The sequence below is a fragment of the Triturus cristatus genome, chromosome 2_1 (genome assembly GCF_964204655.1).
Source record: "Triturus cristatus chromosome 2_1, aTriCri1.1, whole genome shotgun sequence".
Taxonomy (NCBI): Eukaryota; Metazoa; Chordata; class Amphibia; order Caudata; family Salamandridae; genus Triturus; species Triturus cristatus.
The window spans coordinates 327,186,905-327,214,690 of NC_140581.1; the positions used below are offsets into that span (position 1 = coordinate 327,186,905).

Below are 27,786 nucleotides of genomic sequence, written 5' to 3' on the forward strand. Positions count from 1 at the left end.
GGTTCCGGAGTCGATGCAGCGGTTCCAAGTGTGATGTGTCAATATGGTTCTCGCAATGGCATTGATGCGTCAGTTCCGATCTGCGCAGCAGTGTCAATGCTGGGGTTCTGCCAGATTCAGCACTTTATGTAGAATTCCTACATCTGGATATATTATTTGTGACCGAAACATGGGCTTCGGCGGACTGTGCGATGGAACTCGGTTGGGCTTGCCCACCGGGCTACCTCATAAGACACACTCCTCGAGCCTCTGGTAGAGGGGGTGGAATAGGCTACATTTTTTGAGATTCAATCTACCTTTTGGAACTTGCGGTATAAGAGGAGTTCGGGTTTCAGTTTATGGGCTTTTCTATCACGGCCCAGAGCGGTACCTTGATGGCAGGTCTTTTATGCTACAGACCTCCTTTCTCGACCACAACAGGTCTTCAGTCCCTGGTCGATTTGATCTATGACCTCTCAAACTCTCATGTAAAACTTTTAGTATGGGGTGATTTTAACCTCTGGCCCTCTGGCCCTCAAGATCTGGCCTATAGGGAACTTTGCCAAGCTTGTAGCAATATTCAACTTACACAGCTGGTCCTGTTACCCACGCATGTTAAGGGGCACACCTTAGACCTGGTATTCGCTGAGAAGGAATTGGTTGTAGTGAAAGAAGTCATGGATCAGTGCTGGACAGATCATTCATTGATCAATATGTCCATTGCTTTGCCTGCTCCGCTAAAATCAAGCAACCCGGGCGGCACTAAGTTTAATCGACAATGGGCTCGCCTTCTAAGGGAGCCGATTCAACCTACTTTGCTGCCTAGGGCTTTTCTGGTGGAGGATAGTGTGGACAAGAGCTATGCTGCCCTTTGTCAGCAAATTCTGACATCTTTGGACGAGTTGGCCCCTTTGTGAAGGGTGAGGGACAGACCTAGAGGAGCCAATGCTTGGTTCACTGATGATCTTGGACAGCACAAGCTCCGCTGTAAACAGGCTGAGCGCACCTGGAGGAGAGGATATAAGGAGCTGGATAGGGCAGCATATAAAGTGGCCCTGCAGGTATATAAGTACCAGCTAAAAAGTGCTAAAGCTAAGTTCTTAGAAGACACTTTGGCGAAGGCTTCCAATAAATCGCAGACTCTTTTCAAGCTGGTTAATAACCTATCTAACCCGTCTTGCACAGTACCAGCCATTCCGGCTTCTCAGGAACTCTGCTATTCTTTGGCCCTCGCGTTCGAGGAGAAAATTAGGACCATTTTGAATGGACTCTCAGTATCCGGACAGTCTGTGCCGTCTTTAACTCCCCCCTTGGATTTCCCTGGCCATTTGGTGCCCGTGTGGGATAACAACAAGGTAGACTCCTCTCAGATGTCCTGTTTTCCTATTTTCTCGTTAGAGGAATTCTGTGCCTTGGCCAATGGCGTATCCTCAGGTTCACCACTTGATCCAATGCCTCATAAGATCTGGAAGGCATTTCAAGATGAGTTGTTTCCTCCACTCTATTCCATCTGCTGTCAGTCATTGACGACAGCGCAAGTTCCAGACAGCTGGAAGTTGGCAATAGTAACACCATTGCTAAAAAAGGCTTCTCTAGACCCTCTATGCTTGGCTAATTATAGACCCATCTCGCTTCTACCATTTGCGATAAAAATTCTCGAGAGGAGGGTCACGAGAGCCCTGTCCAACATCCTGGAAACAAACTTCTGTCTGGATGCAGCCCAATTTGGCTTCAGACCGGCCCACGGCACTGAGACCGCATTGGTTACCGTGTTGGACGATCTTCGAACGCGTGTCGACAGGGGTAAGTCAGCATTCTTAGTGCTGCTTGACATGTCGGCCGCGTTCGACACGGTGGACCATGAGGTTCTCTTGGGCCGTCTTCAAAGCGTGGGAGTAAACGGTCTGGCTCTAAGTTGGTTAACATCTTATCTCTGCAATAGACAGCAAGCTGTGGCATTACCACCATTTCGATCAGCCATACGACAGGTGAATCAGGGTGTCCCCCAAGGGTCAGCGATCAGTCCGATTCTTTTTAATCTATATCTCCGACCCCTGATAGATCTGATCAAGTCATTCGGCATATCAGTCATCAACTATGCCGATGACACTCAATTGATTTTTTCATTTGAGGGAACTGAGACAGTTTCGAGGGACACCTTTCACCGTTGCATGTCGGCCACAGCAGAATGGCTGCGAGCTAACTCTCTTCAATTTAATGGATCGAAAACGGAGGTACTCCATTGTTCCCTAGACCATCTCCCTCGCGTGCTACCGGATGACTTTTGGCCAACCTCTATTCCGGGCTCAGTGGAAGCCGCAGAATCGGCTCGTAATTTAGGAGTCTTGTTTGAACCTAGTTTACAGCTGGATGCTTCCGTAAATAAGACTGCGGCGACCTGCATGGGCCTGCTCCGTGCCCTACGTAAACTTCTACCAATATTGCCGCGGAGAGCCAGAGCAGAGATAGTGTGTAGTTCTATTCTCAGTAGGTTAGACTACTGCAACGCACTACTTCTGGGAGCTCCTAAGATCTTGATCCTAAAGTTGCAGAGGATCCAGAACATGGCTGCGAAATTGGCTCTATCTCGGCCGTGCTCTGCTTCTTCATCTGCAGCACTAGTCGATCTGCATTGGTTGCAGGTCCAGCAGAGGATTGCCTTCAAGGCGATATGCCTTGTATTTAGGGCTCTGCATGGACTAGGACCAATTCCACTCCAAAATCTTTTTTCTTGGTATCAAGCTGCCAGACCTTTGAGATCCTCCTCGGCGTTCCTGGTGAGGATTCCCAGGATTAATAGAGTGAGGATGGGCGGCCGCGCTTTTAGTCATACGGCCGCCACATTATGGAATACTCTACCTCTGACATTGAGGAGTAGTCAAGATCTGCTCTCCTTTAGAAGGGATCTTAAGACCTACCTGTTCCCAAGAGCAATGTAATACACCTTCCTGATGGTTAGATATGGTCTCAGCGCCAGGATACCCTTTCGGGTGACAGTTGCGCTTAACAAGCATTAAATACATACATACATACATATATTCACCACCAAGGGCCTAGGTCTGGGTTAGCACCACTTGGCAGGGCAAGACTTGCATCAGGCAAAGTCCAGATGCTGTTTTAAGTTGAAAATATTATTTGATATTCTTGAGACTTCAGAACAGGAGGCAAGCCAACAAGCCCTAGGAGATACTTAGGTTGTGGGGTATAGAGATGCAGGTCCAGTCCTTTTCACTCTCAGGCAAGAGGACAGCAGGCCAGCACAAAAAAACAGTCTAGCAGAGTGACAGTCCCTTCAGCAGCACAGCAGCCATTCTTCCTGGTAGAATGTCCTCAGTTCCAGAAGTGTTCTGAGTTGGTGATGTTCAGTACGTATACCTAGTTGGGCCATTGCAGTGGGGGAGACTTCTGAGAGATGTTTTTGAAGTGCAAAAGTCCCTGGCTTTCCTTCCTTGGCTCAAGACTCACTATAGGGGCATGCATCTGTTTGTGTGGGGGAAGGACGCTGCCCTTTCAGGTATAAGTGTCAGCTCCTCACTTACGTCCTGCCCAGGCTAGCCCATCAGGATGTAGATGACCCATCAGTTACACCTAAGCTCCCTCTGTGTGTGGCTGTATAAAGGGAATGCGCGAAGCCAGCTTTCACCCACCCCAGACATGCATTTAGAGACAGGCAGAAGGCACCAAATGGTTACAATAAGAAAATGGCAACTTTCTAAAAGTGGCATTTTCAGAATTGCAATTTAAAATCCAACTTTACTATAAATTGTGTTTTTAAATTGTTATTCCAGAGGCGCCAACTTTTTCGGTCCCATCTCTTCCCAATTGGAAATAACACTCATAAAATTCAATAAGGCAATCCCAATTTTATCCTATGAAAGATATAGTATTTCACCACCATGACATGTAAAACTTAAAAATACATGTCCTACTTTTTAAATACTCTGCATCCTGCCCATCAGCTGTCCGGGCCTACCTTAGGGGTGTCCTGTGTGTACTAAAAAGGAAGGGTTGGTCCTGGCAAGTGAGTTAACTTGTCAGGTTGATATGGCAGTTTACAACTGCCCACAAAGACTCTGCAGTGGCAGGCCTGAGACATGTTTAAAGGGTTACTTAAGTGGGTGGCACAATCAAATATGCCAACTTTGCATGAGCCAATTTTACCATGTTTTAAGTATAGAGCACATGCACTTTAGCACTGATTAGCAGTGGTAAAGTACCCATATTCCTAATGTCAGCAAACACAGAGTCACCAAAAATAGTAAAAACAGGAGCTCTGAATGCAAAATGTCAGGGGAAACCACGTCTAACAGTTGTTTTCATGAAGAAAGAATTACTTTTTTCAAAATTATAAATTATTTGCAAAGTAAATCAATATCTCATTATAAGTGTCACTCATAAAGTATTTGCAGTCCAGCAGTGTGATATACTATTAAGAGTATAAAACATTCATCTGATAGCTCTGAGTCTTCTGTACAGTGCTATGGGGTATGAATCTATCCTCCTAGTGGACAATTTTACTGTAGCATTGGAATTCAATAAACTACTATTTGAGGGGTAGTGGTTAGAAACTAGAAACATGTTTTTTGGACAGTATTCTATACAACTGGATTGTACAGGTCGACACCACAATTCCAAACACAGGGCGATAAGAGGGCCAGGATTAGAACCAAGTTCATCTGATTTCAAGGTCATCAACATTACATACCTGCCCTCTTTCACCCATTAACAGTATGGTATATTGAACTCATGCAAAAGGTGTTCGGAATTGAAAATACGTTAACAAATCGGGTCACAGTATAATATGGCTGTAATACCAATTTAGCTAGATGGTGGACCTTGTTAGAAAAAGGCATTTAATTGAGGGAAGACAAATAAAAAGAAAAACATACATGAGAACATAATGCCAAAAACGTATATCGAGTGAGAAGTCAAACAACAGAACAGTATATAAAGAGCTGTATGTGGGGGAAGGCAAGCTAGCTGAGCAAACATGTTTTAGGAATTATTCCTCTGTCTGCCATACAAAGTGACGGAAAACTCTAGAGTGATTGCTGGGCACCAGAGGGAAACCATGTGAAGCAAGTAAGAGAGACCCTCAGTGCCCATGGGTAACGAGAGACTAGTACCTCCTATAGCTGGAGGGTTGGCCCGCCCGATATTTTATTTTAGTCGAAAAAGAAAGTGCAGAAAATAATAAGCATAGGCAAATGACCCATGACACACATAGTCATAGGCCCTTCAAATCATGCAAGGTGTGTGGTGTTCTTAAGGAGCAAAGTAGAGTTTCCATTATGGTGGTTAAAGAGTTCTGTGCTGAAGAAATTGCTAGACACAATATTAGAACATTTGAGTGTTGGGAACTCATTATATTGGCAGTCACTGGCTATGAACCGTCCAAAAGCTCTAATCCAAAGCCTTTGCTGTCCCTTATGTTATGTTATGTGTATTTGTATAGCACACAACTCACCCGGGAGGGTATCCTGGCACTGGAAATATGGATATATATGGTTCTGGATGTCTAGAGTTTTGTTTGGGACATGAGAATTTCAGAAGCTGTTGTTATGGAAAGAATATGAGGTTTTACTTTCTTCCTAACCAAGTCTACGGACTCCTTCAGTCACTGACTCTGCTACACCGTGTCTGTGGGAGCTGTGGAGGAAGGAGTGGGATGCCTCAGTGGCTCTTGCTCCTCTCTGTGACAACATGAATGAGTGAAACTGTTTGACTTTAAAGAGGGAGAGGCCTGGGCTGAAAATACTTCATCCTTCTTTCTTCTGTTCCTCCCACTGTCTGTCAGATAATTACAGATCTATGTCAACCAATCATCCAGATGTACACCTACCCAGTAGAAACTGCTATTGGCAGCCATGACAGAAGGTAGGAAGAGTTGTAGGATTTTATTAACAACCCTATGCCCTTGCATATTGCTTCAATTAAAACACTCAGCTCTCAGGTTTTCTAAATCCATGTAGTCTCCCACAGAATGTTATCATGTCCAACACGATGCTGTTTAGTTGGTTTTTGGTATCATCTCGATTGTGGGCCACAAAACTATATTAGCTTATATATCAAGTATCTATGTGCATTACTTTTAAATTGTAGTACATATTTATCCCCTCTTTTCAGCATTGCAAGATCCCTGTATGTAAAATCCTTGCATTTAATTAGTCAAATAATAATGTTAGACCAGTCATCTTTAGGGTGGTCATCTCCCCAAACTTTTTGCCTTCCCATTTTGCTGAATCTTTGTGCTGGCCTTAGGACTCTCAGCACTTTACCACTGCTGACCAGTGCTAAAGTGCATGTGCTTCTTCCAGAAACCTATGCGTAATTTGGTGTATACATGATTGCCATATTTAATTTACCTGTAAGTCCCTTGTAAAGTGACATACCTTACACCCAGGGTCTGTACGTTAAATGATACAGTGGGCTTGCAGCACTGATTGTACCACTCACAATAGTAGCCCTTCAAACCTGTCTCTGGTCTGCCACTGAGTGTCTGTGTGTGCAATTTACTTCCCCTTTGACTTTGCCTTTTAAAACTCTTTGCAAAGCCTTAAACTCCCTTGTGCTTACACATAAGCCACCCCTAAAGTAGGCCCTAGGTAGCTCTAATGGCAGGGTGCTGTGTAAGTAAAAGGTAGGAAATGTACTTTTAAGTTTTGTTTGTCCTGGTAGTGACAAACAGCTAAATTTGATTTTTCACTACTGTGAGGCCTACCCTTCTCTTAGGTTAACATTGGGAACTGCTTAATACACATTTAAGCTGTAATTCCTAATTAGAGAGGAGTAACTAGTACATGTTTTATATGTTTGGAATAGTAATGATACATCTTCCTTGCAGGTGAAGTTGGATTTAACATTACTGTTTTAGAAATGCCACTTTTAGAAAGTGGCCATTTCTCTGTATTTACTGCTCTGTGTCTTGCAGCCTGTCTCCAATTTCTGTGTGGGGTGGATGACAGCTACACTTTGTGCATTCCCTCTAGACATCCACAAACACAGGAAGGCTAGGTGTATCCGAGTACCCAACTACATACATCTCCCTTTTGATGGTCCTGCCTGAGCAAGTTAGAAGGGAGGGACTGAGACTTCACTCAATAGGTAGGGTCCTGTCCCAACACAAAGGGATGATTAAACCCCTCCATAGAAAGCTACTCAAATCCTACTTCAAAGGCACATTTAGGTATAAGTACCGAGTCTCTGACCCCCTAAAATCAGACATTACTGGACTTGTCACTGAAGATCTGCCAGAAGACCTACAGTGCTGCTTAAAGGACTCAACTGGACTGCTGATCTGGAAGGCCTGTTTTTCTGTTTGTTGCCCGCTGCTTTCTGGCACTGCTGAAGGAGAGTTGGATGCTGCCTTTTCTCTAAGTGTGCCCCAGGGCTTGTTGGCTTGCCTATTGTTGCTTAAGACTCAGGGATATCAAAGTTTCTACCCCTGCTCCTGTGCCTGGTTCACTGAAAGTGGACTCTGATACTTGCAAAATGGACATCAACACATCTCCTGCCCGTGTGTAGCAGAACAGGTGCATCCACCAGTTGTAAGAGTAAAATCGGCGTGCCGCTAACAGAACCAATGCAGTGCTTTGAGGGCTCGACACACTGGAACCGGCATCACTGCCAGAGCAGCTTGGAGAGATTAACGCATCCCTTGACTGCGTGGAGAAACCTGGTGCATCACTCTACGGAACCGAATCTCAGCCTGGTGTCTCGCATTCAGAACCAACGCATCACCATCCTTGCGTGGAGAAGAATTGACCCATCCTTGACCTGCGGGATCAACATCAACACATCTCCTGATGCATCACGTAGTTGCAACCGGGAATGGTAGTTTGTTCACCGTTGCCTACGTGGGACCTGTAGCTGGCCGGTGCTCCATGGAGGTGAGCCCATACTTTTGATTTTGGTCATAAGTACCTCAAGTAACCCCTAAAGCGCTATTTGCTTCGAAGTGCTATTTTTCACTTATTCCTCTAAAATTCATGTCTCAACTTCTATACTTTGGAATTTTGTCATTTGGTCTAGAATTTAATAATCTTTTTTTTTTAAACTGTGTGGAGTCAGAGGGGTATTCATTGTGTTACTATTTGTGAGTGTTGCACAAATGCTTTACACATCACAGTTTTACATAAGATTTACTGCTCTGTGCCAAGCTATCAGAGATTGAGCACAGGCTATCTTTTAGTATGTACTTAGCTTACCTTGACTAGAGTGGTGGTTCCTGTCTGGCCTGGGCATATACCTCAGTCAACAAGGAATCCCAGTTCTTACAATAATATTAACCAAATGTATAATTTCAAAAGTTTACAATTAACATCTTCTTCCAGCACCTGCTAATTAGCATTCACCGGTGAGTCTGTGTATTGAAAAGACATCTGTATGTTAATAGCAACCCCTTTGAAATATCAAACAGAGAAATCTTAGGAGGAAGCACCATCAAATGTCCAATTAAGCCAGATGGTGAGGTGTGTTGTTCCCAGATCTAACCACAGAAGACCAGAAGGCTTCTCCTGCCTTTGCAGTAACTTTTCATAGGGATTCTCATTTGACAATTTTGCCACTCACTTTTGTACTGTGACATAATTCCTGATAAATAACTCCTGCCCAGGTTTGCTCAGAATACAACATATTGTTCCTTCCCTGTTGGAGCGCCCCTACTACTTTGAGATACCCCTGATGTAAAATCAGGCCCCTAGGATGACAATGAGAGGTGTCATATAATATATGGGTCACAATGCAAACCAATTGTAGATGTACGAGGTGACACATACATTTCCAGCTTAGAACATTAATCTCCCATATGAACAAAGCTTAGTTAAGCTAAATTTATCAATATACATTAGTTCTAATGAATAATGAGAATATCTGAGGAATTAGTTAGTGTCAGGATTCTCTGATATTTGAGATGTGAGGCAGGAATTCATATACAAGTTCACATATCCTCTTTTCAGTGGGATCTACTCAAACCAGAAAATGCACGAGTGTTCATTTGCAATTCCACCATGGAAAATGGGGGTAAGAGTAATAGAAGAGACCCAAACAGTGGTTCCAGCTCTGCTCTCTGGCTTTGATACCCAAGACTCCCTCTGGGCATCTTCTGTAAGAGGCTCATAAAGAGTCTCTGTTGTTTTATAAACCTCATGGTGTTAACACTATTCTACACACAGATAGCCCATATGAAATTTAGAAAACAATGAGGGTTATTGATTTATCTCTGCAAAATTATTTGATATATCACAACTTAGTATTCTCTCCCCTTACTCCACAATATAGCTGGAGACTAGTTCTAGAATGTACTAGTAATCCTGATATCCCAATTCGGGGAGTATTGAGAAGTCATAAGGAGTCTCTCGAAACAAGGACTGGAATACAAAAGGAATGAAGAAGCAATGCATTCAAGTAAGTTAACTTCTGCATCAGCTGGAAGCGAAACTGGTCCAAAGGGAATGGAAATAAATCAATGACGTGCAAGGGCACCTAACAGTGAAAAACACAAATGTCAGCGGGAACCTTACAATCAGTGAAAATTGTGAGTTATCACTCTCTTCCCTCTGGCTCCACTAACACTGCTCCAGAAGTACCTAATCCTCTTGAGGTTGATGCACCCTGACCAATCACTGCGCCCCCAACATCCTGCATGTGGCTACAGCACCCCAGATGCTGCAGACTGATCCTCCACACCATTCAGCTGACCTGGCTCTGTCTGGGATTAAGTGACTGTTCCCCTTAGCTCTGTCTCTCTACTCTCCTCATGTCTGTCCGCATCTTCATGATCTTGTACAGATTCTAACAGATAGCTTTTTCTGAAACGCACAAAGCAGTAGGTCGGATATCTAATTTATATATTTAAATATTACAATTTGAAATGCTAATATTTGCTTCAGCCAGAGATGAATGCCATGAATAATGGTATCTCCTGGGCTGTAGGTAAACTCAATAAGCTTGCATTCGTATCCCAGCTGTGAGCACTGTGAGCAATGCAAGTCCCACAGTTAAAAGGGTTCCCTGAACATGTTGGTAGACCTTTGGCTCATAGTCTTTTTACAGAACCTGCCACCTAGTATCTTGTAGGAGGTCCAGCCTGTTCGCCTGACTAGGATGGATTAATGTATTTTCTCGTTTGGAGGGCTGGTCTGGTTTCTGTGGGAGGAGTAAAGGAAGAGATCAGGCTTTGTAGAGAGCCCTGCATTGCTCTTCAGAAATGTTTCTTTGAAAAGTGCTCTGGACAACTGGTTGCTTCTAACCACTCTGTCAGAAAAGGAGCACCATCACCCCATATTGAAGGTTGAATGGTCAAGTGTCAGAATTTGTTCATCATAGGGCAGTATCGTTTACCAGGATTTTGATTTAAAATCTCCTTTATGCTTTTTCAGTCGCTTTCGATGCTTGCAATTCTGCTCCATGAAGAGACCCACAACTGGCTGAGTTAGTTTCCTGATTTGGACTATAAAAAGCCTTGTGTTGAAAGAGATGTAAAGGCCTGTTCATAAGTGTTAAGTATGGGCATACACAGTGGAGTGGTATTGGGAAGATTCTGTGAGGAAAGCTTGAAGACAATAGGAAGACTTCGTAGTCAACTTGTATGCAGGAAGGATGTCTGCGGACATGGCTTCAATGGAATTGAGGGCTATTTGTACATGACCTGAATATTCCTAGAAGAAAAACATCTAGGAATATTTATTTTTCTTTGGAGAGTTTGTTTCAATGGACATTTGCAGTTTTGTGACATAATATGTTTCTCTTTGTAGGTTCTGGACCAGCATAAACCAGGAAAAACTATTCCTCAAGGAGAGAAATGTATCACATAGTAGCACTGCCGTGCTCTGCTTGAAGCTTTTCAAAGTGCACAAAAAGTGTTTACCGGATCTGCCATAAATTTAGAATGTTCTTTTGGAGCCCTTAGTAGAAACTGTCTTTGACTTTATCCCACTGACCCTCAGGATCTCGAGAAAAATGTAAAAGCTCTAGCCAGAGAGAACCAGTATATTCAGGCTGCCACATACACTCGAGTGTTGGCATTGCATGGACCTTGCCCACTCAGTTAAGTACATTTCAGAAAAGACTCCTACAACACGACTCCTCTAACCACCCTAAAACACCATTTGGATATAGTTTCTACGTTAGCCTTACTGGATATGTTTTATTTTCTTTTGACATTTCTAAGTATGAAAGAAGAATCGTTCACTAGAACAAGCATGCAACTTTTGATCAGCCGTGTGAACGCACAGATACTCCTTCAGGGGTTTTTAAGTCCTGGACACCTCTATGAATGAGGGTCATTATTTTTCTTTATATATTGTATATAATGTTATTTTCCCAATGATTTTCATTGGTACCATATTTCTCTAATGTGGTTTGTAACTTTTGAGCTACTTTTCTATTTTTCTTAATCTTGCAATGGTTTGTTGTTAAAGTTTTGTATTGGTGCTTAATTTTGATATGGACTTTTAATCTCCTACATCCAGAATGAAGCCTTTTTTCGGGTTGCAAATGCCTTTTAATATGTACAAACTACAAATTGCAATTCGGTAACATGTTACAGAATCACAATTTGAGTATGCAACCGAAGTACGCACTAGGATTTGAAACGGGCATAGTTAGGGCATCCCTTCCAAATATCGAATCGTAGTGATATGTATTAATTTTATGCAACTGAAGTTTGGTCTCTAAACATTATTCCTTGACTGATTACTGAAAGGTAGTGGTAAGGCATTCTCAAACGGGAAGGGGACACTAAAGGGCCCATTTCTCATGGAGATTTTTTTTAAGAGTAGGCTGTGTTTCCATGGACCACTACCTAGTCTTAAACAAATGTAGTGAAACATTTCATTTTTATTTAAAAGCAGCCCATTTTTTAGCTAGTTTTCCTTTAAGGAAAACAAGCTGAATTTAGCGTAAAACAAAAGCTTTATTTAAAAGCACACATACATGGTGGCCTGCTGACCCCAGCAGACCACCATCCCAGTGATGGCAGCGATTCATAGTGGGTTGCAATTTACAACCAAACTCTTTATGATTCATGAGTTAAGTCCAATTGTGACCCACTACGATTTTCATTTTTGCAAACCGATCTACTATTACATAGGTCAGTTCACAAAAACAGAATGGATTCAGTAAAAGTCAGGGCATAATTTGCGGCCACTTTTATTGACTCCATTCTTCCTACAACTGGTCCTTTATTTTTTAACTGTATCAGGGTTGGTTTGTTTTTACAGATAACACCTTCACACATTTTCTCTGGTGGATCACCACAAAGCTCAGGCTAAACTACCACAGGTAAGCCATGGTTACACTAATCGAAATCTGTTCACATATGAAGGTCCTCGTGGCAGTCCTATTTGGCAGTTTGGAAACACCACATCAATCACTGGATAAGAAGGACCTCAATCGTCTGTGTCCTGGAAGATGGATTCCCTTTACCTCTTTCTCATTTTATGAACCACATGAGCAGAGTCTTTCTCAAGAAGAGAATCGAAGAATCATCCTTACACTAAGAGCATGATTATGATGATAGCTGGTTGAGCCACCTACCGCTGCTGCGGCAGTCAGGAGTCCACCAACAAGCCGCAGTGAAAAAAAGCACTTTGTGGTGCCTGGCACACGGTGCATTGATGTATGGGTGGGGCACTACATGTGTCCCTATGGGCAACTTTGCAGTGTCCCACGGGGGGATAGGGCTCTGTTTGGGGTTGCCAATGTCCCTTTCCAGCTGTCTTTTCATGGAGGTCGGACTGAAGTCAGAAAGGTACATCCTCATCCCTACGGCGGTGCCTGCGCAGTCATTGTTTCCATGGAAGGGATAGGATTTCGACTCCCACCCCGACAGGATCTTGAATCCTGTCAGAGGAAGCGGTCTTTACCCCGACCTCTGCTGTCCGACCGCCTGCATTGTAATGTGGTGGTCGGACCGATGGCCTGTATTGTATGTCTGTGGGACTGCCAATGACAGCCTGCCGGTGGTGGTCCCACTGACATCGTTATCTGGCCTTTACAATTTTAAAATTGCACCAACAGGCTAAAGTGGTAGGCCTTCAGTCATGTTTTGTTCTGTCACTCTAGCAGTGGAACAATGTGTATTAAAATCCACTAGTGACATTTAACCAACAGATCCTGCATACACTTGTACCATAGCTTGTTTATAGGGGTCATAGCATATGCAGTGGGGTCTGGTTAACAGAGTCCCAGCAGCATCAAGCTAAAAATATGGGAGGGATCATTCAAAAAGAGGCATTTTCCTACAGTGTTCCTTATTTCTCTCAACAAACATATCTTTACACATGAATAAAAACACTGGTAACATATATTGAAATGGTTTCATTGGGAACACTGTTTTAAATGATATATTCAGTTCCTACTGGGTAACTTTGTCATACACAAGATGAGCTTCACCCTTCACTAAGTGGAACAGACAACTGAGATCCTTCTTAGACTTAAGGTCTGATTTACTATTCGAGAGGGACAGTACTTCGTTTATCATGGTGAAGGAGGACATTACCTGGTCTCTTAAATTCAGAGATGAATGCTGGCCCAGCGGTCATCTCCGTACATTGAAAGGAGCCACAGTGACAGCAGTCCCTCTCAATACACAAAAAGTTTGATGGACAGCTACAGCTTGCTTTGACAGCCATTCGTCAAACCTTTCAAAATTACAATTTTTCAGAAACAAACTCCCAAAGTGAGAGTTTGTTTAAAAAAAGGAATGACCTCTACACTCTGGGAGTTATTTTCCAGTGCGTGGGGATCACCATTTGTTTTCTATCTCCCGAAAAAGGACAGATTATGTAATGTTCTTCTTCGATGACCCCTCCTCCATTTCGCCGCAGGAGGAAATTTTCCATTAACACAGTCAATGGGGGATTTGTCAACTGAAAACATAAGGTTCACCAGTCTCTAAATGAGGAATGTGATCCGAAGGTTTGGCAGACAGGGTACTCCGAAGTATTTGCAACAGAATACCCTGCCTGCCAGACTCTAAATAGGACCTTTGGTGAGTTACAGATCTGAGTTCCACTTTAGACTAAGGGCATTATTATGAGTTTGGCAGTCCATATGACTGCCAAACCCGTGGTGGTGATCCGCCCACCGCCACACAGTGGGATCACCTACTATATTAGGATTGCAGTGGTCAGACTGCCACAAGACCACCGGCACCGCCGGGATCAAGGATCCCACTGGGCTGGCGGCCTGCAACCACACTGCCGAGCATATTATGAGTTGCATTTTCATCGCTCTTTTCATGGTGGTGATCCCGCCATGAAAAGGGTGGAGGAAAAGCAACAAAGGGGGCCCTAAAGGGTTCTCTGCCAGATTTGTACCGGGGGTGCATGTGGGGGGGCTCATGAGGTGCCCCCCTGTTTTTGCACCCCCACTTCCTGCACGATGTGGCAGTTGGCTGCTGCATTATAGGCTCTTCTATGAGCCCTACAGACCCCCGCAGTCAGGCCAACGCCGCAACACCACCCACCAGACCAGGTGTCACCACAGGTTTGGCAGTCGTACAGAGGAAGGTGGAGGACCTCTGCTGCTGCAGGACCACTAAACTCGTAATCAGGCCCTAAGTGAGTCAGACAATTCTCCCATGCTTTTAACCATAACATCGAGCACAAGTTTCACAATAAAAGATTTCACTTCCTCAGGGGTGCACATTCTTTATCAGTAATGAATGTAGTGAATATGTATTGCTTTTAAGCATGGTTCAGTCCCTAAAGGGAAAATCCAATTCAGTTCCTCTGCCATTTAAAGAGATTAATTCAAACGGTTTTGCATGTAGACTTCACTAGATATTTATTTATATAGCGCCTGAATCGACCCCCAAAGGGGTACCTCTGCGCTTCGAATGGATGGCATAGACACAGAACTGCTACTACAACTGAATCAGAGACACAAAAGGGCAGTCTTCAGTCACTTCCCAAACTGTAGGTGGTCTGAACATTGTCTCTAGTGCAGAGGGAGCTCATTCCAGTAGCGGGGGCCAAGATAGGAGAGGGCCTTCCCCCCTAGTCTGGCCTTCCTGACTCGTGGAACCAGAAGAAGATGTTTGGAACTTGAACGGAGAGACCTGAGAGGTAGGTAAGGTGTAAATTTCTCAGAGAAATAGGTGGGACCAAGATTCAATAGTGCCTTATGGATAGTGCAGCAAACTTTACATTTTACCAGCTGGTGTATTGGCAGCCAATGGAGCTGGGAGAGAAAAGGACGGGAAGGAGTACTAAAAGAGGCATTGAGGACCGATTGCGCCGTCATATTCTGGACTACCTGCAGTCTGCTGAGCATAGCCTCATTTGCGGAGATCAGCAGATCATTGCAGTAGTCCACACGGCTTAGTATAAAAACCTGAGTAAGGGTAACCTGAGTAAGGATATAGTATTCATTTAATGTAAGAAAGAACCAATTCATTTTGCCTCTAGGAGACGAACATGAGCTAATGCACAAGCCTCCTCTTGCTATATATTGCCCATCCTACGTTTTTTAAAGATTTTTAATATAGGTCTCGCACAGTAAGAAGAATCATACAGATTCAACCTGTACCTCACTTATAAGGGTCAGATTTGCAATTCTCTTTGTTCTCATTCAGAGAGAACATGTTGACATCCAAGCTAAACTGCTCATTTTTAGGGTGGGACCAAGGCTTATTTGTATAACCTTGGTACTTTCCTCCATAGTCATAATTATCATGATGCAGTGTAAATCTCTGAGGGCAATGGCAGTGGTCTTGATTAATTCAAGCACTCTATTATATTTCTTGTTCTTCTTAGAAGTTATATCACACCCAACTTGTGGTTCAATGTATAATTTGTTTTGTACTGTCAGAACAAAAAATCAAAGCATGTCGACTTATACCATGCATTGGCAAAACCAATATTTCTGATTTGAATGTATTCACACATGCAAAATTAGCACTTTAGAGCGAGACACAGGAAGGGACTAACAGAGGCGACAGTGAGCTACAGCTAAGTAGCCCCTCAAGCATTTCAATGCAAACTGATAGAATCAGAGAGCCAATAGCATGAGGTGATAGGTAATACTTCACTAGGCTGAGCCAAGGTATGAACTACAAATTCCCAAGTCAAAGGCTGAAAGAGACAGGTAGAAAAAAAACGTAGTGGAAAGGGTCAGACCCACAGCCCACTCAAAGTATTAAGGGGCATATTATCAAGCCAGGCGATAAAATTATCGCCGCTTTGGCGGCAGAAAACTGCCACTAAAACGGCGATAATGGGCATGATAATATGCTCTATGGAATTCCAATTGAAGCTCAGGTTAGATGTCCTTCACATTTAACATGGGCTTCAATTGGAATTCTATAGAGCATATTATCAAGCCCATTGTCGCTGTTTTAGCGGCAGTTTTCTGCCGCTAAAGCAGCGATAATTGTATCGCCTGGCTTGATAATATGCCCCATAGTTCGCAATAGGTGTGTTCCGGATCGAATAACGAATTAATGGCTTGTCGCAGAGAGACAAAAACGCCCTGAATAACACCAAAATTGTACAAAGCACTCAACAAGAAGTTCTCTACTTAGGTGACATATTTCTGAGGGTATTATTGGAGGGTAAAACATTATTCATCTTACTTTGGGGCATATCAGCAACAACCGGCGATAATTATCGCTAAGTGCACTTAGGGCTAGGATAATTATCGCCGGCTAGCGTGGATTTTTATCGCTGAGAAAGCGTGTTATTAGCAACGCTTATCTCAAAAGCGATAAAAATCCTCACGCTAACTGCCAAACGTGAGATTATCGCTTGAAACCCAGCGATAATCTCACGCAATGTGGCGTTAGCTTGATGATAGGGGAACACAAACTTAGCCATGATATCCACCTTCCATAGGATATCATGGCTAAGTCAGTCCTGAAGCAGGCGTAAGGAAAGTAGCGATAACAGGGGTTATCGCTACTTTTCTTGCCGCTATGCTTCATAGCGTGGGGCTTGATGATAGGAGAAATGCCACTTAGCGACATTTCTCCTGTCATGTCAGGTCAGGAACGTTCACTTTTGCATCTCATTAGATCTGCAAAGATGGGCATTTGGAATTCCTACGCTATCGCAAGTTTTCACGCGTTAGCGTGAGCTTGCTAATTAGGCGATAAAATTATCGCCGCTTTTCGGCTGAAAACGGCCGCAAAAGCGGCAATAATTCTATCGCCTCCCCTTTCTGATATGCCCCTCTGTTTTTCCAAGAAACAGGCTTCTGCCTTTACCACCACAATCCATGCCTTTCGGCTTTTAATCACTAACCTCCAAAGTAAGAGCCGTCTGTCAGCTTCATTTCCCTGCTGGATTTCGTAATGACACCAGCGACTCCATGTTGTATGAAATACATCTTTTTCCCCACAGCTCCTTCACGAATGATGTAATCGCCAGGCTGGAAGACCTCGAAGCGCAGCTTGCTAAGCATGGCTGTGACAAAGTTCGGGTCTGCGTTGGCAAAAAGAGGCATTGTGGCGACTAGCTTTCTGCAGTTGAAGTTGACTATTTCCTAAAGAGAACAAAATGAAAGTAGATAGTTACACGTCTTATATTGACTACTTACTGTCATAAAAATGCATGAAAAATTAGGGAGTGGAAAAAATGACAAAATTAGTATATCAGTTACAAGACCAATGCATTTACATTTTCAGGTATAGCATTTTTGAAAATGCCTATTAGGCATACTCCAACCATTTCACATAGAAACAATTTGAAAGGAACGTTTCCTTCCACATATGCGTGGTTTCAGTTCAGAAGGAACGCGCAGGAAAAGGTTATATATTGAACAAGGGTTTGCATACACTTTCAATCATAAACCTTGTAATTTGGGTACCCGTCTCAGCCACCGAACTTGTTCTAGGATTTAATGCAACATTTAAGTTTTTTTTACACATGGCAGTAGGCCATGCATGCATATCTTTTATATCTTGAGGTAAAATAGCACCAGAAGCATGGCACTGAGAAATTTTTCTCCTCACTGTACTTTTGAGTGACGCTTCACCTGTGAAAATCACGAAATCATATTTATGAAGTCACGCAAAGCCACTTTATGTGACTTTGAATGCTCTCATAGATATGGAGTAAGGCAAGACAGCGAAAATCATGCAAGGGTCCCTGCACTGCGGGGAAAGGATAGGAATGCACCGTATTCTATAAATATGGTGCATTCCTGCCCTTTCACTTTTACTTTGAAGAAAATTGTTATCACTTTGGCCCTGATTAGGAGTCTGACGGTATGAGAATCGCCAGACTTGCATGTGACCAGTAGTGACTATCCAGCCACTTCCGCACCGGTGGTCCAATTACCCCATTATGAGTTGGGTGGTCGAACTGCCCGGGACCCCTGCCGCCACCAGGGAACCGCCATTTCCTGGTGGTGTTGTGGCAGTCATAAGCCGCAGTATGCGGCCGTCCTGCCAAGCATATTACGAATTTCCTCGCCGCATCAGGGGGTCATGGAGGGTCCGCCTCCATGCACACCATGGCAGAGAGAAAACAAAGGGGGGCCCACAAGGCACCCTGTGCCTTCCCCACATGTGGATGCACACAGGGGGGCATGACATGTGTTTCCCTGTGTGCATGCACACCAGTTCCTGCACAGCATGGACTTCCGAGTCCATGCGGTGCAGGAACCTTGTTGTGCAGTCCCATTTGAAAGAGGCACCGCTGCGGGACTGCCACAGTGTCCACCCGCCATAACACTTTTAAGTCGTAATCTGGGTGGCAGTGGGTCTCTGTGGTTACGGGGTGTAGCGGTGGCATACCGCCCGCTCCTGCACCACCAAAACACGTAGTCGGGCAGTTTGTAATTTTGCTAGTAGGTGTGTTTCTTTGGTGGCAATCAAGGTCCTGGACATGTGTGAGAGAGATGATTTATGTTGCAATGCAGATGATAATTTTCCCCAACGGATGTAGTGCTCAGGACAAAGCAAAATGCACTGAGTACGTCAGTCTCCTGCCTCCCCCTAGGCCTACGACAGTGCCATCAACAGTGGACAGAGTGACCATTGAGACTTTTGTGCCAGAACTGCAGGTTCTCTTCGTCTATTGGTACAGCTATATTCATTCATGGAATTGGCTTGAGGGTCCTTTTCAGTTCAAAAAGATGAAAGGGTCTGATACCACCACTATTGACTTGTGTGTACCTCAAGCACTGGAACATTTGTGAATAACCACAGAGTAACTACTGCGTGTTTGTATACCTTATTTACATTACATTTTCCTGACCGCTTCACCTAATTTTAATCTGAGAATACCTACTTTTTAAATAAAAAACAAAACTATGTGTGATTGTTCATGCAATGCAGAGACAGTGCTCGATTGACAAACTAAATCTTTTGAATATATAAAGTAGTACTACGGTACTTCAACTCACATACTAAAAAATGCAACTCACAAACGTAAGGCAGGAGACCTCTACCTCTCCTACCCAAGTAGCTACACTGCTTTATAGTAAATGTAGGAGGGACAAGGTTACAGGGACATTATAGTTAGGTTCACATTTCACTCACACTAAACCATTGAAACTCATCAGTTATAGTTACCTGAGCTAACTATAATTTACGCCCCCTGCAATGCACTGCTTATGACCTCAAATATTACATCACTCATGACATCTCAAATCACATCACTGATAACAGCATCCAGGAAAGTAAACTTCAATACACTTAATAAAATACTATTTCGAAAAGTAGGAAGAAGACAGGACACTGTGCTCGTTTTTTCTTTCAAGTTTCGCCAAATTCGGGACTCTGTCTGGTTTTTTGGCACAAATATTTTAAAAAAGGTGGACTCCAGGACCAGACTTAGTGGGTTAGGGTATTCCTACTCTGCCCCTTTTATTTTTTTTGTAACACTTTTTGGGGAATCGGCTGAAGGCGAAATGGCTGCCTACACTTCCTAGTTGAAGAATTCCCAGCCTATCAGATCTCTGCGCAAGATCGGCAGGGTTTCGTCGATAGATATACAAATTTGGATTTATTTTAATAACTCTAAAATTACTGAACGGATTTACACCATATAAGAAAAAGGGTGCTTTCTTAACCAAGACCTACCTTTCTGCCAAAGTTGGTGTAATTCCATTCAGCGGTTCGGGCTATAGTCGGGTTCAAAATCCCTATGGTAATTAACATGGGAGGGTCATTTTTTGCCCCCCACCACTTTTTCTCGGCCCCCACTTGACAGATCGGCCCAAAACTTTCCATGCATAGCTAGAATCAATCACGGGCACACTTGTTTTGGAAAATTTCATTAGGATTTGTCAAACGATGCCAAAGTTATAGGCAAGTAAAAAAATGCTTTTCCTATGGAAACTAGGTCCTACGATAGCTATCAACATATAACTAACTACTTATATATGTGTGTGTGTGTATAGTCATATGTCTATTTATACATGTATAAAACGTATATGTTGGGCCTCATTTACAAACTTTGGATGCACTGCAGGTGCAAGGCATGCAAGGGCAGCACTTACAAACGAGAGTACTTACATGTGGGAATTGCGATGCAAATTACCCAGCGACTAGACACTGGGCAAGAGCACATAACAAAAATGCTGATTTACTATCTTATTTTGGAATTGACAGGGTGCAGAAGAGTGCACGAGGACGAGACAGGGAGAAGAGACTCACGGTGTTGGAGTCAGAGTTCATTATTCCTCTTGTGAGCAAATCCCCTGTAGGACTGAAAGAAGACAAGGAATTGCACATCCATATCAGCTCACATGGGCCCAGTGGTTTGAGTTCTCTGGATCTATTAATTTTTCGCTGCAGCATTTTGTGTTGCAGGGGTTCTGTTTGATTGTGAAACTAACAACCTGATATGCTGTCTGGTTCACTTGTAGTTGTAACTAAAGGAATGTCATTCTGTCACGGAGCTTGGGGTGTAAGAAAATAGGAGATTTGAAGGGTGATAGACATTATGTATTTCTGTGCCAGTACTTTGTGAGGGCTGTAAGGCTAATGGCACTAGGACATTTTGCAAGCCAGTAGGTTTCTGTGATTGATTTGTCTACTGATTATAAACTTTCATTATTCATAATTTCTTTAGATTGTATGCAGCTGGCATGTGCAACTGGCCTTTTATCTAAGCAAGAAGAGAGAAAAAGAACCTCTCCCACATCATATGGCACTAGCACTGCCTTCCCCATAATTTGATAATTTATTCTTGTGTTTTCTTCATTTACCTAATAGTTTCTTGGAAATTATAGTGAACACACAAATACGACAGCCTGTTTTTTTCTATCAGAGCGAACTACTTCGCCACTTTCATCCATTTGACATATCCTTCCTGTTGGATATGAACTGACACCAGGAGAAAAATGCACTGGCATTCTCTAGTGGTTTGGGTGAACGATATATAATGGGACGTTATGCATTCCTTGCCATTCACAACATTTTGCTCTTTCAGCATCTTTCCTCTCTTGCATATACACATCATGCTGTTCACCTAAAAGTATGTATGCATGTACCACTTCTTGATTGTCTGTATTATCATGAATCATTTATTTATATATTCTTTCTCTTGCGAAATCAACAATATGCAATATTAAGATGAAGTTTGTAATGTAACTTACTGACATGATCGGTACTCTCTTTTTGTTCTTTTTGATTTTTAGTATGTCTATGAGATCATGAGATTTCCCCTCTTTCTAAAGGTGATGGGGCAGAGTGCAATTGTATTCAGGCCGAGCCCCAAGGGGGTGAAACGCGTTGCTGCAATAAATCCCTGTGGAATTGGAATCTGAGGTGTGTGAGTCATTTCGGAAACCTTTATCAGTTGACTCCATCTAATTGGATATTTAAAATGGGTCCTGCACCCATGTACTTGCACTGATCCTGATTGGTGGGCATGGTCGGGCTGCTGCAGGACCTTTGCTGAAACGCATTTACTTGTGGCAATAAATTGATGGAAGTCTACCCGCGAGTGCTCCGTGTCGTCCCTTGGGACAAGTATGTCAAATTCAAAAACGAATCCAGGTGGAAACTTGGAGTTGTGTTTAATTGTACAGTTCTAGACCCGCCATTCTTCATGTTGGAAGGCGCACCCCTGGACGCAGGAGGGTAGAAGACACAATATTTCTGGGGGGGGACACGGACAACATTGCAAGCTCGTGTATGTGTGCCCCTGTGTGTGCATGTGTGTCCATGTGTGCTTGCATGTATATGTGGGTGCATGCATGTGTGTGTGTTTTGAGGATGCTAGCTGCAAGAGTGGTGAAGCAACTAGGTAAATACTATATTTTCCCAAATCTCCTTACTTTACTTCTTCAAATCTTACTGCTGCCTTCAGCCCTGGGTCTTCAAGGCGGCAGGTAGAGTAGGGCTGAGGAGGGGCAGTATCAGACAGCAATCAAAAAGGAGCTCTCTTCTTTGGTTCTCAGAAGTGCAGACTACAGGCAGCTGTGGCTGAGATTATAAATAATTGCTGGAGGGTTGCAGTGCAATAAAAGTGTAGGGGGCTGGTGGCCTCTGTGACTGCCGGTTTAGTCACATGTAACTGGAGGCTGGTCACAGGTCATGGGCAGTCAGGGCAGCCTTTAGAGCTGGGCCCAGGCGCTGGGCACCAATTTTCCGCGGGCCGCATGGAGCTTTGTGCATCTGACTCCATGTATGACCTTCTCCATTTCCTCTCAGCCTGTTTGCATTTTTTATGCATCAATTTCAACTCCTCACTATACCAAAGGGCTGAGGGTTTCTTCCTGTTCTTCAGTCTTTTTACGGGGACAAACAGGTCCAGGGTATGATTTATATAATTACAGTACGTTTGATAGTTTTTCCCTACTGTTTCATTAGGGGCAAAGAGATTCTGATCTGTGAATGTCGGGTGTAATCTGTTTTTTACTAACTTGGCCCATTCTCTTCCCGTACGATAGGTCAGCGACCGATTCATATTATTCAACAGTCTACGCAGTGTTATCCTGAATTAGGAAATGGTCGGTCCAGCTTTGGGGCAGGACATCAATCACCTCTGTCTCATTCTGATTAGCAAACAGGAGGTCTAGGGTATGCCCTTCTTGAAGGGTTGGCTGATGTACCAGTTGGTGTAGGCTAAGGCTTTCGCAAGTTCGCCTCAGATCTCTCAGATGGGGTCCTAGATTCCCGTTATCGCAGAGATTAAACCCCCCTAGTATAACCATTCTTGAGTGTGTTAGGGTCAATGCGGCGATAGTGTCGAACAGTACTTGATATTGGGTATCTAGACCTGGGGGTCTATAACAGACTACTCCTGTTAGTAGCCTTCCTCTTGCAATGAAAAGCCCAATAATTCAATACCTTCGACGTCGTCAACATGTAGTGAAGTAAAATCCCATTTTTCTTTGAAGATCACCCCGACCCCCCTCCTCTTCTGGAAGACCATGGCTTATGGAAAATGTTATACCCTCCTGGACAAGCAAAGCCCAACTCTACAGAGGAGTCGGTGCTAGTCCAGGTCTCTGTTAGGAATTGCGCATCTAAGTCCATGCACTCTAACAAATTGGACACCTCCTGGTGGTGCTTCATCAAAGACCTGCTGTTAATCAGGCCACACTTTAATATATCACTGTTATTGGTCAAGGCTACTTGTTTCCCCCTAGCAACCCTCTCACCGATGTAGAGAAGTTGTTCCCTAGAGTAGCCTATTCTGCCATGTCCTTGACTGGAACGAACAGCATGGCTGGAGCTGAGCGCGACCGGAGCTCGGACGGGCGCAGACGGGCTTGCCTCTGGCGCACCTCCGGCGCGCCATTGGCGTGCCCGCTACGCGCGTGCGCTATGTGCTTGCATCGCCCTTCCTAAATAGGGAGGCGTATGCTAAGCGGCCAACCACTACAACGCTGACCAAAATGGCGCTGATTGGGGATGCGAGTGTCACTAATTCCCGCTAAACAGCGAGATGTAGGGTAGTTTTTAAAGTGCAGGTAAGTGGTCTAATTGGTGTTTATTTTAAAAGAATTAAAAGCTACTATCAGAAGTAAAAAACAATTTTATCATCCCCACTATTCCCAAACTCACATATCAGCCACAAACAGAATACTAACAGTTTTTAAAAATGCTTTCCAGCAGAATCGAGCGAGCAGCAAGTAGCGTATTGTGCTAAAGTCCATGGTGTTCTAGGTTTGTGCATGCTTGCATCGCCCTTCCTATTTGCGGCCAACCACTAGAGCGCTGACCAAAATGGCGCTGATTGGGGATGCGAGTGTCACTAATTTCCGCTAAACAGCGAGATGCAGGGTAGTTTTTAAAGTGCGGGTTACTGGTCTAATTGGTGTGTATTTTAAAAGGATTAAAAGCTACTATCAGCAGTAAAAAACAATGTTATCATCCCCACTATTCTCAACCTCACGTATCAGCAGCAAACAAAATACTAACAGTTTTTAAAAATGCTTTCCAGCAGAATCGAGCGAGCAGCAAGTAGCATATTGTGCTAAAGTCTATGGTGTTCTAGGTTTGTGAGACTGTGACACAAAAAACTCACCATTTTTTGCAGCTAATATCAAAAAGCACCAGTATTTCCATTTGTCTATGAAAGGCTTGATGATTCATTAGTGATCTGAGACTACATCGGACATTTATACATGTGAAATGCGGGTACCGACATTTGTTTTTCACCATGTTTAAATTGCTTGGGGGTCCCCGGCTTCCAGTAGTGACTCAATGGAGGTCCTCAGGAGTCAAAAGTTTGGGAACCAGTGATTTACATATATGTCTGTTGGAAGTAATAGGTATATAACGTGATGGCAGTAGTCCTCTCACACTGACTCTGAAAACACCCTCCAATGGGAGTACAGTATTTGCATTTAAAAATCGTTGTGCTTTTGATGTGCCACTGACAAGTACTGAAGAAGGCGAAATGCTAAAACTTGTGGCAATAAATTGATGGAAGTCTCCCCGCGAGTGCTCCGTGTCGTCCCTTGGGACAAGTATGTCAAATCGAAAGCGAGTCCACATTCGCATTACGGAGAAAGCACCCACCCTGAATTCAGCGAGTCACTAGGTGGAAACTTAATAATATATAATCGCTTTATATATATTTATATTTACATACTCAGCTCACCACAGAGCGAACAGACCAGCAGTCCAGGGGTTATGTCAATTCATTTATTTCCTAATCGAATAATGGTGCACAGTAATGTCAAGACGACATGTTGCACAGCCTTACTCATGGTGATAGCCATCATGTTTCAGATCAAAAGAAATACAAAGCTTAGTCTTTATGTCAAATTTGAGGGAAGAGTAAGAAAGAAAGAAAGAAAGAAAGAAAGAAAGAAAGAAAGAAAGAAAGAAAGAAAGAAAGAAAGAAAGAAAGAAAGAAAAAAGTAAATAATGTTTCTTGTAACTGAGGTCACAAACCCTCCTGGTAAATATATCAGAAGGTTTGCTACTACTACTACTACACTAAACCCATTTGGCAAACTAGAATATTTGTCTGAACGACTAAATGGGGTTAGGAATGTTTCTGAACCACTATTAGGAAATGGCATGTTTTGGGCACCCCTTCCAACAGTGTTTTGCACCACTGTGTATCAATGGGTACTGACCGTTTTGTATAATATGGACAATTTCAAATCTGAAACATGGTTTAATGTAACTGCAATTTCACTGTGTCTTGTTCTATAGCACTACTCTAAATGTTTCTCCTCCTCTATCCATCCTCCACCCAAGGACAGGCAACTTCCCTGAGCATGAAAAAATCATGTATTCTGATGCCAAGAAGTGAGGAGCATCTCTGTGTCTTTAAAATTCCTTCCTTGCAAAGGCAACACATATAATGACTCTTAATAACACACAGGCCTGGTGTGGATCTTGGCTAAATTACCAGAAAGGAAATTGTTCTGAGAAGTCTTTGAAGGTTGTTAGTTCAAGGATGATGAGGTGTGAAGGGCAGCAATTAGCTCTGAACCATGGGATGCTCTGCTAGAGGAGAAGTATTAAGTGGTCTGCTAACACTGACAAAAAATTATGGCAGTAACATGAAAGCATTTTAAAGCGATTTCGCTCAGGTACATAATTAAAACCAACTTTCCATTGCAGTTATTAAATTTAACTAGTAAGCCCCTATCAAAATCATGTCTGTAGTTAGTTCCTATGAGAGATTAGAGACAAAATGTGTTTATACATAAATGTTACTTTAAAGCTACAGCCGCTGCTAGTACTTGCACAAAATAGGGCTTGTAAGTCCATGTTCAATCAATCAGTCAAACAGTAATTGAATAGAGCGTCATTGTCACCCCTAGAGGTATATGGGCACTGAGGAAGCCGTGTCTCAGTCCAAAAGCTTGGTCTTGAGTGTCTTTTTGAAGTCCACCAGGGAGGGTGCAATACAGAGGTAGAGGGGTAGGTCGTTCCAGGTCTTAGCTGCGATGCAGGAGAAGGAATGGCTGCAGCTGTGTGAGGCATAGAGATGATGAGCAAAGGTGACTGGAAGGCTGATGGAATCTCAGTCAATGTTTGATGTAGGATGGTCCATGGCCCTGGAGGGTGTGCGTGAGGATCTTGAACTGGCATCTCTCTTGGATAGGGATCCAGTGAAGGTTTTTGAGGTGGGGGTGATGTGGGACATTTTGGGGAAGGCCAGGATGAGACTGGCAGCAGCATTCTGTATGTTCTGGAGTCTCTTAAGGAGCTGGGTGAAGATGCCGGCATAAAGAACATTGCCATGGTTGAGGCAGCTGATAACAAGGACCTGAGTGACATCTTTCTGGTATCGACTGGGATCCTTCTGAAGAATGAGTGGAAGCAGGAGGTGAACACAGTGACTTGTTGTTCTATGGATAGTTGGCTGTCGAACATGAACGCCTGATCTGTTGCTGGGGGTGGGTCCCAGTTCGGCTGGCCACACACTGTGGCCCCAGGCGGATGTGGAGTTTCCGAAGCTCAGTACTTTTCTCTTGTCACAATTGAGTCTAAGGCAGTTGTCTCATTACCAGTTGGCTACGTTGGTCATGGTGTTGGAGAAGTTGAGTCTGGCGTTGTCGGGATCCTCGGTGAGCAAGAGCATATGTTGAGTGTCCTCTGCATAGGAGATTATGTTGAGGCTGTGGTATCTGATGACATCTTCAAGGGAGGTCATGTAGGTGTTGAACAGGGCAGGGATGAGAGAAGGTCCTTGGGGTACACCACATATGATGTTCTTGGTTACTGAGGTGAAGGGAGGCAGCTGGATGCGATCCACTTGACGGAGTCTTGCTGTATGCTGATGCTGTAGAGTCTGTTGATTAGGGTGTTGTGGGAGATGGTGTCAAAAGCTGCAGAGAGGTCAAGGAAGATCAGAGCCACAATTTCTCCCCGGTCAAGGAGAGTACTGATGTCCTCCTACGCAGACCCAGGACCTACTGACCTTCAGGAGGCTACTCAAGACCTGGCTTTTCGAGTAGTAGCAGCACCCCTCCCCCCCCAGTGCTTTGAGACCCTCACGGGTGAGTAGTGCGCTTTACAAATTTCTTGATTGATTGATGTCATCTGTGGCGGAGGTCAGCGTGGTCTCAGTGCTGTGGTCGGCCCGGCATCCAGTAGATGGTTTTGTTCCAGGAATTTGGTTGGCTGTTGGTTGATGGGTTTCTCCAGTACTTTGCCCAGGTAGGGGAGCAGGGAGATCAGTCAATAGTTTTTGAGGTAAGTGGGGTCAGCGGTGGGTTTCTATAGGAGTGTCCGATCTTTGCATGTTTCCATTTGTCCTGGAAAGTTGCTGTGGAGATGGAGGTGTTAAGGATGCTTGTGAGTTCTGTGCTAATTCGGATTGCACCAGGGTTGAAGAGGTGGTGGGGCAGGGGTCTGTGGGCACCTCGGAGTGGATTTAAGTCATGATGGCTGTGGTGGTCAGGATGGTTAGCAGAGAACAGGTGTAAATT

At 43.7% G+C, this 27,786-nt stretch overlaps 1 protein-coding gene across 2 annotated transcripts in view; it reads right to left on the reverse strand.

Annotated features, from left to right (window-relative positions):
* The window catches only part of HCN1 (hyperpolarization activated cyclic nucleotide gated potassium channel 1), an 893,359-nt gene that overhangs the window by 149,793 nt on the left and 715,780 nt on the right, over window positions 1–27,786 (reverse strand). For both annotated transcript variants that reach the window (XM_085631226.1, XM_085631227.1), the window contains exon 6: window positions 17,226–17,466. In XM_085631226.1, coding sequence (XP_085487352.1) covers window positions 17,226–17,466 — 241 coding nt within the window. The remainder of the gene's footprint in view (window positions 1–17,225; window positions 17,467–27,786) is intronic.